Source organism: Neovison vison, chromosome 1, assembly GCF_020171115.1.
Source record: "Neovison vison isolate M4711 chromosome 1, ASM_NN_V1, whole genome shotgun sequence".
Lineage (NCBI taxonomy): Eukaryota > Metazoa > Chordata > Mammalia > Carnivora > Mustelidae > Neogale > Neogale vison.
This window is the reverse complement of record NC_058091.1, coordinates 250,307,377-250,317,944: the sequence shown is the minus strand read 5'-3', so window position 1 is coordinate 250,317,944 and position 10,568 is coordinate 250,307,377. Positions and strand designations below refer to the sequence as shown.

Genomic DNA, 10,568 nt, shown 5'->3' with positions numbered 1-10,568 from the left:
CAGCCTGGGTGGGGTGGGGGTACCTGTCAAGGTCACAGTCATGCAGGCTGGCCAAAGGATACACTGGACCTGGCTACCTACAGCCTAGCAAATGTACAAACAGGTGGTAAAAATGTGATTTTTAAAAAATTGTTCTTTCCTCTTTGCCTCCCATAATTACTGCTTTTCTGAAAGGTCAATTTTGTTTTTGTTTTTGTTTTTTAGGAAAAAGGACCTTCCTTTGGCTTCCCAAATACTATGTTGGTGCCCTTCCTTAGAAGTCTTCCCCTTAATTAAGTTGGCCCGAAGGTCACAAACCATAATCAATATGGAGGCCGGGTACTGCAAGGTGCTAATTGACATCCCCAAAGAGGAATAGTGTCAACAATCAATAGGGAAGAGGTGAGCATTGGTAGATTTATGGCTTTGATTTTGAAAAGGTACGGGAATGCCCAGTGATGTTCCCCCACCCTGTACTCCTTTCGAATGTTAATGCTTTCTTGAAGATGATTTCAGACACACTGCTAGGATACTGCCTCTACTCACTGAAGCAGAATCCTCTGAAGAGTTGCTGAGGCAGAACCAGAATCATGGCTCGCCACAAAGCAGCAGCCGTATTGGCCGCTAACGATGCCTCACACAGAAAGACGATGTTCCTTTAACTCGGGGGTTTTAATGGGAAGTTTCTAAGCCTGAAACAACGGCTTGAGATCTGGGGTGTGCCATTAGCTGCTTGCAGCTGCCACTGTCTCCTGCCTCAACCCAGCTTGGTCGGGAAGAATGGAAACTAAAGAGGCTTGTAACTACCTGTAACTGTTCCACCGGGAAATGGATCAAGTGTTTGTTCAGCCAGATGCAGGTACTTGACTGACACCGGGTCTTTGATGGGCTAATTAATGCTTTTCTCTAACTTTACGATGTATGCATGAGCGATAATCACAGAGATGCCTTTTGCATCCAAGTTCTGAATTTAGATCTACATGTCAGATGAAGTCTAATTAAACAGTTGCTAGGTAAAGTTAATAACGAGGGGGTGAAATGGAATGATGCCTTGATGTTTAAAGCATGCTTAAGTTTACAGTGCTACCGATACTGGATAAAGGAGTAGCAAAACAGGCTCTTTTCTTTGCTAAGCTGCAGTAAATTATTCCTCAAAGCTATCTGCCCATTATAGTAATTCTTCCATTCACCCGAAACATCAAACCTTCCAAAATGTTATGGGGATGTTTTAATTTGTTCACAAAGGATCACAACTTAACTACTCCTAATGATAACGCTGACTGTCCCTGGTGTCCCTGGGTGGTCAGCACGGTGCAGCCCCAGCCTTCTGAGGTATCAGCAAGCACTGTTTTTCACTAGGAAACATGCAAGGACAGAGAAGGCAAACCAGGGATACTAGTAAGGTTTATCGTTTGAAGAGAAAAGTTCCAGTTTCCTAATGGTGCCTTTTGGGACCCCCAGTTCCCGACTGGGCACTCACGTGGGGTTTTCCTGATGATCTGAGCAAGGCTGCAGACTTCCCCTTCAGTCCCTTTAAAACTCTTCTAGCAAGTGCTGGGAGGAAGATGAAGACGGGGAAGAAGTAAAGAGAAGGGTAGGGCTCAGACTGAAGAGAAAGGTCTCCTGCTGACCCAGAGCTAGCAAGCTAGGACCAAGAGGGTCCACTCCCAAACCCAAGCAGGCTGACTTGGCAGTGACAGTCTGAGGGAACAGACTTCCCAGTGCAGCAGTGGGGGCTGGTGACGGTTCCGTACCTGCCTGTTGACGTTTGTAGCTGACCACACTCACGTGTGTGTCAAGCCATTGTTTCAGCGCTTTCTAGTAGCCGTGGGTCTTTTTGTTGGGCGTACAAAGTACTATCTGTCCTTAGCCATCCTGTGAATTCTGAAGCATCAGGGCTTTTGCACTGGATCAAGAGGGCTGTATTCAGAAAAGAAAAATATGGAAGTTGCTATGTATTTATGTGAGAGAAAAAAAAAAAAGGGAGGTATATGTTGGTTAAAATATATGAAGTACCTAAAAAGAGCCAGGAACTCTTTACCTGAATCTCTGGGCTGGTCACCAAGAGGGCCATGAGTTCTTCGAATTTATAGGAAATATTTTGCATCCTTGTGCATATATCCTGGAATGCAAATTACTGTTCCCTGGGCTCAAACACAGTAGTTCTACAAGATTCATGGGTAATAACTTTTGTTTATGTAGTGATCTGATTCTTTAGATGATAAAGTAGGGTTTGTGGAAGGCTCACAGTTATAGGGGAAGATATATAATAGGATCAACTGGGATGTTTATACATCTGGGGTGTGAGGGTTGGGAGGAAGGGTGGAGTTCATCTCTGGAGCCTTCAGTTTTGCAAACGGCAATGCAGCCAAGGCTTCGTTTAGCTCAAAAAGCAGAGATGATTCTATTTAGTCTCACTCTCATCATATGTATTATGTTAATCATTGAAAGGCATGTTAACATTTCAACAGTCAGTTTCAGAACTGTTGCAGAATAATGTGGCACTTGGAGGAACTTGGTATCTGTTAGACATTGCAAATTCAGTCTTGCCCACCTCGTCAATTCCCTTCCTGGTACAGTCTGCAGAGTGGCCTCACGAGTCCACCAGATAAATATAAATAAGATACACAGGATGGCTTTTTGGGATGGAGTGTCCTGTCCATCACAGGCTAATGTAAACTCTACAAACCTGTGAGTGTTCTTGCTCAACAGACCCACTGTTTTTGCATCTATTTTTGGAAAACATGTCAAGTCACATAATGAGGTTTCTGGCCTAGAAGTTTTTAAAACGGGGTGTGGCACTTAAGTGGTTTAGAGGTACTTAAAATACAGGCAGGATGGCTTCACGGCACCCTGCACACCGTGAGCTGCCGAGGGATGACTGGCTTGCTACTCATTCCTACATGCTGGGGAGAAATTTGCGAGTCAGCAGCCTTCGGGGAATGCTTCTCTTCTGGTAACTGATTTTTATGATTTGGGGCGGTTTACTTATAATCTCCATTCCCCAGTGTGCTTATTTGCATAGGAGAAATTAGAAAGAAACTTGTTTTGCACACAAATGGTATAGAGAGGAAGCGCTCATTCATCAGCACGGATTTATTGAACGCTTACAATGTGCTAGGCAGGACTTCACAGACACTGCATCTGTTTTAACTATGACCGCTGCAAACCACTGTGGAAGGGTGGGGGGAGGGTGTCTGTGAGCTACTGGCCACAAAAGTGGAGGGGGGCCAGACCACAGAGCTCCACAGAGCCATGTGCCAAAGGCACCAAACTCATTCTGTTGCTGTCGCTTTAAAAATAAGAAAAGGGATGTGTCACTGCTTTAAGGTCTGTTTTCTTCAGATAAAATAATTTCCTCTACTATTAAATTGTATAATGTGATGCTAACAAAATGAAATGTCCAAAGGATCCAAGCTTGGGGAGGGTGCATGTTGACATGTGTGGTTTCCAAGTAAGGCGTCTGGCTTCAGGATATTTGGAACGGTTGCTCTTCCCTAGGAGCAGAGCCCCTGAGCTCAGAAAGGCTTGAGCCCTGGAACAGCAGGGCCACCACTAATTTTTGTATTCGATGGGACTCGACCCATCAGCCTGGAAGCCCAGGAAAATGTAAAAAGCCAAATAACTGCTTTTCAAATCATGAAATCGGAGACTATTAACGTGTCACTGTGACTCAGACTAGCTACAATTCTTTGAAATAAGATCTATTTCAAACACAATGGTCTGACATCCCAGGCTGGCTGGATGACATGGGCCTTTTTACCCCTTCTTTCTATCAGCTGGCCCCTCAAAGTTTGAAAATTTAGTTCCTCGGATTGTAAGGCGCCAGAGATTTGACTCAACCTCTATCAAAAAAAAAAAAAAAAAAAAAAAAAAAAAAAAAGGCAGTGACCCCAGACCGGCCCGGAATTTCTCAAGGAGCTTGCTATTTAGTAAGGGGACCGAGCTGAACACCCGGTGGAGACGGGTCCTGTGAGAGGTGCTGCGGCAGAAAGCAGGTGCAGGGCTCCCCGGGGGTGGGGAGGAACAGAGCAGGAAGTACCCCATCTCTCTGGTGCAGGGAGAGACGGAGGCCCCACTGAGGAGGTGGCACTTGGTGCGAACCCTGAGGGAGGGAGTGAAACCCACAGGCGGGAATAGAGCGAGGAGGAGGGCATCAGGCAGAGAGCACTGTGACTAAAAGCTCAGAGGTGGGAAACCTGGAGGGGTTTAAGGAACAGCTCGTGTTAGGTAGAGCTGCTGCGCAGACCCAGTGAGGACGGCCTCCTCAGGTGTCTGCAGACATCCCACGTAAGTTTGTTCTTCTTGGTCCTTGCACTCCAAGCCAAATGCAATTTGATGTGTGTTCCTGTTCGAACTTAGGAGGAAAAGAAATTCCTATCTTACTGTCGGGATATGACCTCATCGGTCATCCAGGAAACAGGGCTCTCAGGTCCGGGAGGGATTCAGTGGCCGGTGAGGGTCCTTGGTCGTTGGGGCGTTGAGGTTTTCTGGAGGGAAGCAGTGGTAAGATCTGAGCTGAGAAGGCTGGGTCTTGGTGTGGTATGTCGGAAGCATGAGGAAAGAAAGTGAGGCCTCTGTGTACATCATTCTAAGTGGGGCCCGTGGCTGACGGTGAGAGTGACTAGGGCTGAGAGGAACTGCTCGCCCTGGGCTTCGTAGGTAATGCAGAGGGTTCTACATTTTGTGTGATCGGAGTCCAGGGAGCTTGACTCTGGGGATGCGTTATAAGATTTTTGAGAATGGCATCTTTTAATTCAGTTTTCCTTGGTCCAGTATTAAAATGAGCCTTTATTATGTCCTGAGCCCACACAGATGGAGGTCCAGGAAGACAGGCATGTACCACACGATGGGGAAGACTATTAGGATTGAAATAGGGCCATGAGAAACTGTGGTCCTCTCGTATTTAACACAACCGCCTTTTGTTATTATTACCACTTAGGACGATTGTGTTGGAAATCCTTTGAAATAATTTACTTGCCCAGATTTCTCTATTTGCCTAAAAGGAAGATTTCGTTACTCAGGTAGGAGCCGTCGTGACTGTTTCACAAGGATCATTTTTGCAGAAAGGGGACATTTCACTCCAAGGCAGACATTTTAAAAATTTTGCTGTCTTTGAATATTTTGGGACTGTGGTAGTCCAGGGATCACATTTATTTTTCTTTTTATTCTTCTTCCTCTATCCGATGCTGCCTTTAACTTAAATGTGCTGTGGAGCTTTCCAGATTTGTAAATTATTGATTAGCTGGTGGCGGGTTTAAAATCAAGCAGGCTCTTCTAGGGATTTCCATCCATCCCAGGCAAAACTGTGAGAGACCTGGCTTTTCTTCCTTGGTCTCTGTATCTCCATATCCCTTTATAACCATCTCCAGATCGCAACTGTACCTCCCATTCCCCACCCTCCCCAGGAATTCTCTCCTCCTGGGCCATTGGCCCTCAGCACCCCATGTCTCCTCCCCCCAAACCCCAGTGGCCCCTCATTTCCAGCAAGACCCATGAGCCCCCTTACTATCTACATTTCCCCTCCTTCAAATAAGAACAGTTTTCCCAGTCAAATCCTTGCTAAGTGTTAATGTGTCACTCTCCTTGGTAAAAGACTGCAATTTAATAAAAAGCTTTGAAGAGTTGGCCAAATGAAGTTATTTTAACAGGTACTGGGTTACCACAGTATGCTGTGATGATTTATAAGGAGCTGTGGCATTTTCAAAATGCTTTCCTTTCCGTTTTCCCATCAGTTGGGTTTATCAGGAAGGGGTTGGAGGATATTGTGTTTCTGTTTCAGCGGGCTTCTAAAAACCTGTGAGGAGGCTGCGGAGAGGGTTAGCCGTATTCTTGCATCTGCCTTTTAATCAGCACAGGGTGGCATCTGTGCAAATTAAAACTGATTTTTAAGTCTTTCTAAGGGTTGGCTTCCCTGGGAAGAAGCCAGGGTCCAGGCTCATTTACAGGGAAACAGAAGAGGGAAATGGGATTCATAACCTGAATCAGGATGACTGGGTTACTTGTAGGCCTTCTTGGAAGGGTCACCCATGCCTGAAGCCCTCACATGAATGGTGAACCAGCTAGAAAACCTGAGTGATGGAGGAAGTCTAGGCAGTACGAGATGAGAAGTTAGGAGAAGAGGAATTGGTACTTTGCCTTGGACAAGGGTGGAAAGACTGCTCCTGGGCATCAAGATGACTCTTGTCAAGTGGGCCCTGGGGGTGAGAAGGGAAGGATTGAATAAGGAAGGTATCACTCTTTTGGTCCCCCACCTTGTGGCTAGGGAATCATTGTAGCCTCAAATTGTCCTATTTCTGGTTGCTCACTGTTTTCGATGAACTTCACAGACCCAGAAATCTTTATGTTGTATGCTTACATAGTTAATGGGCTTCCGTTTTCCTCTGTTTCCTTTCTGGATTACATAATGTTTTCGTAGAGAATGTCCTAAAAATGCATAGCTGTCTCAGCCGTGTCAAGAGCAGATCAGACACAGAAAGGGACTCTGGCCTCATTTGGGCTGGAGGGGAAATGGACGTAGAGTGGGACTCCTGGTAAGTCTGTGGGGAGGGCAGGGTCAAAGTGATGGGATGCTCAGTAGGACATGGAAGGACAAAAGGGAACATGACAGGAGAGCTTAGGCATTTATTCCTTGAGCAGCACACAACTTTCTTTTGACCCAGCCCTTGGTGAATTTTATACGCGGTATGAACAAGTCTAGTTTGGGTATCTCTTGGGTGTGCAAACGGCCCTTGCTGGAGGTACTAGGGACTAGTAATAAGGAAGTACTAAGGACTGCTGCTGGCCACCCTTTCCTGCCCCCTCCATTCAACCCAGTCATCTGCCAAGAGTTAACAACCAAGGTTGGGGGGTACCTGGGTGGCTTGGTGGGTTAAAGCCTCTGCCTTTGGTTCAGGTCATAATCCCAGGGTCCTGCCCCACATTATGCTCTCTGCTCAGCAGGGAGCCTGCTCCCCCCCCCCGCCCCCTGCCTGCCTCTCTGCCTACTTGTGATCTCTGTCTGTCAATTAAATAAATAAAATCTTTATATATATATTTAAAAAAAAACAACAATGAAGGTTGGGAGGGTGTTTAAAAGCAAGCAAATCAAACCAAACCCAATCTGTCAACATCTTCCATATCCCCAAGGAGCATATTTTTAAGAAACACCATCAAATTTTATCCTGATCTTGCTTTAAAATAAAAATGAATGAAAAACAAAATCTACTGCAACTATTCCAGCCTTAAACAAAATTTATTAGTCACAGAGCTGCAAAATATTCTTCCCCCCACAAATTGGTAACTCCTTCCTTCTAGACACTGGTTGTAAATCCCTTTATAAACGGTGTCCTAAACTGTGATTTTATAAACTTTTAAGTGTCAACATATGTGCAAGCTGTTATTATGATCACTAATGCTATACTTCAAGGCAACAATTAGAAGTTAGCTGTAGAAATACTGTGTTCGAGCTTTAGGTCATAATTTCTATTTTTATTTGGTTCCTTATTTTCACTGAATGTAATTTCTTTTGAATCCATGTTAATTCCTATAGCTGAGTACTCTCCTATGCATTTTTTCTTATAAACAGATTCACACATAAATTTAGTTCAACATGAGTTTTTATGGCCTTTGTGTATACTCCAACTTGCCCTTAAAGACAAACAGTAATATCCACATATCTTAATTTTTCCACCAGTAAAATGGAAATAGTGATAACTTATCTTTTTCCTTCTCCTCCTCTTTATCAAATGGTCTCAAGCAGTAGGAGGCCACTGTAAGGCTTTTTTGAAAAAAAATGCAGCCAATCAATTCTTTCTCCTTAGTTCAGTTCTTGAGGTGCTTCTCTGGGTCAAGTATTGACCTGGCCTTTGTTTTCTGAAGAAAAAAGAAAAGCAGCAGGAGCTTGATGGTCTGGGAGTCTGAGATGCCTTCTTTTTCCCTTGGTCTAGGCAAGAGAAAGCAAAGGAGGAACATCCTGGCTTCCACAGCCATGTCTGAAGAGAAGCAATTCGTAGTTTTGTTTTTCTTCTTTGTATACTTTTTCTAAGTGTTTTTGCAGACATCCATCCTCATTATGGCACCGTGAGATACACAGGCATTTCTGATTCCATTTTTCGGCTTAGTGATCAAGGGCCCATACTCATTGAGTGGTAAAATGGAGGCCAGAGGCTTGGGCTCAGAACCCCTGAGAGTTTTTCTGTTAAGTACCTTTTCTAGCCTCAGTTTCCTTACACTGGGTTTTAGAGGTCTCCGCTTTCATGGAGCTTATAGTAGAGTGGCTAACCTATGTTGTGTTTAGCTATAGTCTTGGCACATAGCTGATGTTCCATCAATGGTATCATTATGAGAATGATGTGAAAGTCATATTATTGGAGGGAATCTGGAAGAGACTTGGCAGGGGACACTCGGTTTGGATGTCAAGCTGGCAGCATACCCCGAGGTCAACATTACCTTGCGCATTTCTCATCTTCTGTACTTTGGTTGTCTTCCCCGCCCAGCCATCCTGGCCCCAGGTGCCTGCTCTGAGGACAGTTTGGTAATTTCATGCAAGAGTAAAATATTCTCTCTCATAATTACACAGAATGTAGCACGTCTGGTGAAAAAGTTTAGAGATTCCTTGTTTTCTCTGACAAATAGGACTGTAAGCATAGAAATCATTTTCTATGATTCTCCTTGCCTTTCGTTCTTCCTGCAGATAACTCAGCGTCTCCACGGGGCAGCCACCATGATCTCAGCAGACTGATGATGGGAGAAAAGGAAACTGGGAGATCCCGTTCTTCTGCTTCTCTGGACGATGGATGGAGGACAGCCTGTCCCTTCACCCCTAGTGCCCCTTGAGAACGCATCAGCAGATTCTAGCATGTCCCTGGAGCAAAAAACCACATTTGTGTTTGTGATTTTGTTGTTCATTTTCTTGGGCATCCTCATTGTCAGGTGCTTCCGGATCCTTCTGGACCCATATCGGAGCATGCCGACCTCAACCTGGGCTGATGGACTTGAAGGGCTGGAGAAGGGGCAGTTTGACCATGCCCTTGCTTAGCAGAGGGGAGGCAGGATTCCCCTCCTGAAAGGGGGACGTGTGGCATGTCTTGGTAAGGAATTCTCTTTAGTCAATGTTCTCAACAAACTAAAGTTTTAACAGTACCTTGTCCTAGACCTCCCTCATTTATTAAACATGCTGTTAAGTTAAAAGCATTTGAAGGATATTGGAGATGAAGGTTTATAACACTCTCCTAAAATAGGAAGCCTTGGATTTCCATGTTGACTCAGTGAATGAATACTGCTGAACGTCTGCGATGGGGAAAGCAAGAGCATCAGCACTGACACAAACTTTGCCATAAAATGAAGCCCTCTCCCACCCAACCAGAGAATGAAGAATGGAAAGGATCTGAAGCAAATCTGGTCACAGCACCATGAAGAGGCTTTCTTGTTCTGAGTTCTGAGTTCTGAGTATCTCTCAGTTGGCTTATTTACATGGGAATCTGGGTTCTGGGCAGAGAGAGACTGGGTTGAGTGAACCTGGGGAGCCTTGGGAAGCCAGGGGGTAGGGGGCACTTAGCACAGATGGTTCCTTCCCTGGAAAAGATGAGTGATGCTGATCTCATTTTATTTCTCAAGTACAACTGAATTTAAAGGCTGTTGGAGATTTGCAAACCCTACACCAGGCCAAATACATTCTAGGTATTCATATTAATTATTAGTGTAGAGGTAGCTATACATAACCTGAATTGACTTTCTTGATGCAAGTGATTAAAATAATGGGTTGTGAGTACAGCTATGAGTTGTTGTTGTTGTGTGTGTGTGTGTATGTGTGTTTTTAATAAAAAGCTAATTGTTTAGAAGAGAAGACTGTCACAGTCTTAAGAGGAATGTATGTTTGTGACAGAATAGAGAAGCCAAATAAAACTTCTCAAGAAACGGTAGTGTCTTCTCTCCTGTTTCACTGAGACGAGTGCCTTGGTGGCCGCGTGTGATGCTGAGCACGGGGGATGAGCCGTGTTCGAGAGACGGAAAAAGCTGCAAGGTCATCGAGTTCATCCCTCTCCCATTTCAGAAAGGGCTCCCACACATTGTCCTGTACACATACAACCTATTCTAAGTACGATTTAAGACCACTGAAAAGAGAACTGTGAATACCTCTTATTCCAACTTCTCTTGGTAGGAAAACCTTGTATCTAAACTAAGCCCCTGAGGCCATATTTATAATTTCTGTCTTCTAATTTTCTCCTCAGTTAGCCATCCTATTTTTTTAATTAGTTAAAAAAGTTCAAAAAGTCAACTATGCCTGAAAAAGCAGCCCTTAGTAAAATTGCTTCCTTGTCTTTTTTTTTTTTTTTTCAAAACATTCTTTGGAGGGCCTCCTGTTCAGATTTTCCCATCTCCCCATGTTCCCCTTGACTTCGTTTTTAAATTTTTAAAAATTAATTAATTTTTAAAGAATAACTTCTACACCCAATGTAGGACTTGAACTCACAACTCCAAGATCAAGAGTCATACACTCTTCCAACTGAGTGGGCTAGGCATCCCTCTTGACCTTTTTATTAAAAAAAAATAAATAAAAGCTTTATTGAAATATAATTCACATACCACAAAATTTACACTTTGAAAGT

At 44.2% G+C, this 10,568-nt stretch overlaps 1 protein-coding gene across 3 annotated transcripts; it reads left to right on the top strand.

Annotated features, from left to right (window-relative positions):
• Nucleotides 1–212: 212 nt before the first annotated feature.
• Nucleotides 213–9,876, top strand: CTXN3 (cortexin 3). 3 transcript variants are annotated; one of them, XM_044240852.1, is made up of 2 exons: nucleotides 213–381; nucleotides 8,654–9,876. In XM_044240852.1, exon 2 carries the CDS (start codon nucleotides 8,753–8,755, stop codon nucleotides 8,996–8,998), a length of 246 nt encoding a protein of 81 aa, XP_044096787.1. In that variant the 5' UTR covers nucleotides 213–381; nucleotides 8,654–8,752; the 3' UTR covers nucleotides 8,999–9,876. The 3 variants fall into 3 exon arrangements, with proteins under 3 accessions (XP_044096787.1, XP_044096775.1, XP_044096781.1); XM_044240840.1 differs by lacking the exon at nucleotides 213–381 and adding an exon at nucleotides 399–838; XM_044240846.1 differs by lacking the exon at nucleotides 213–381 and adding an exon at nucleotides 3,855–4,269.
• The last annotated feature ends 692 nt before the right edge of the window (nucleotides 9,877–10,568 follow it).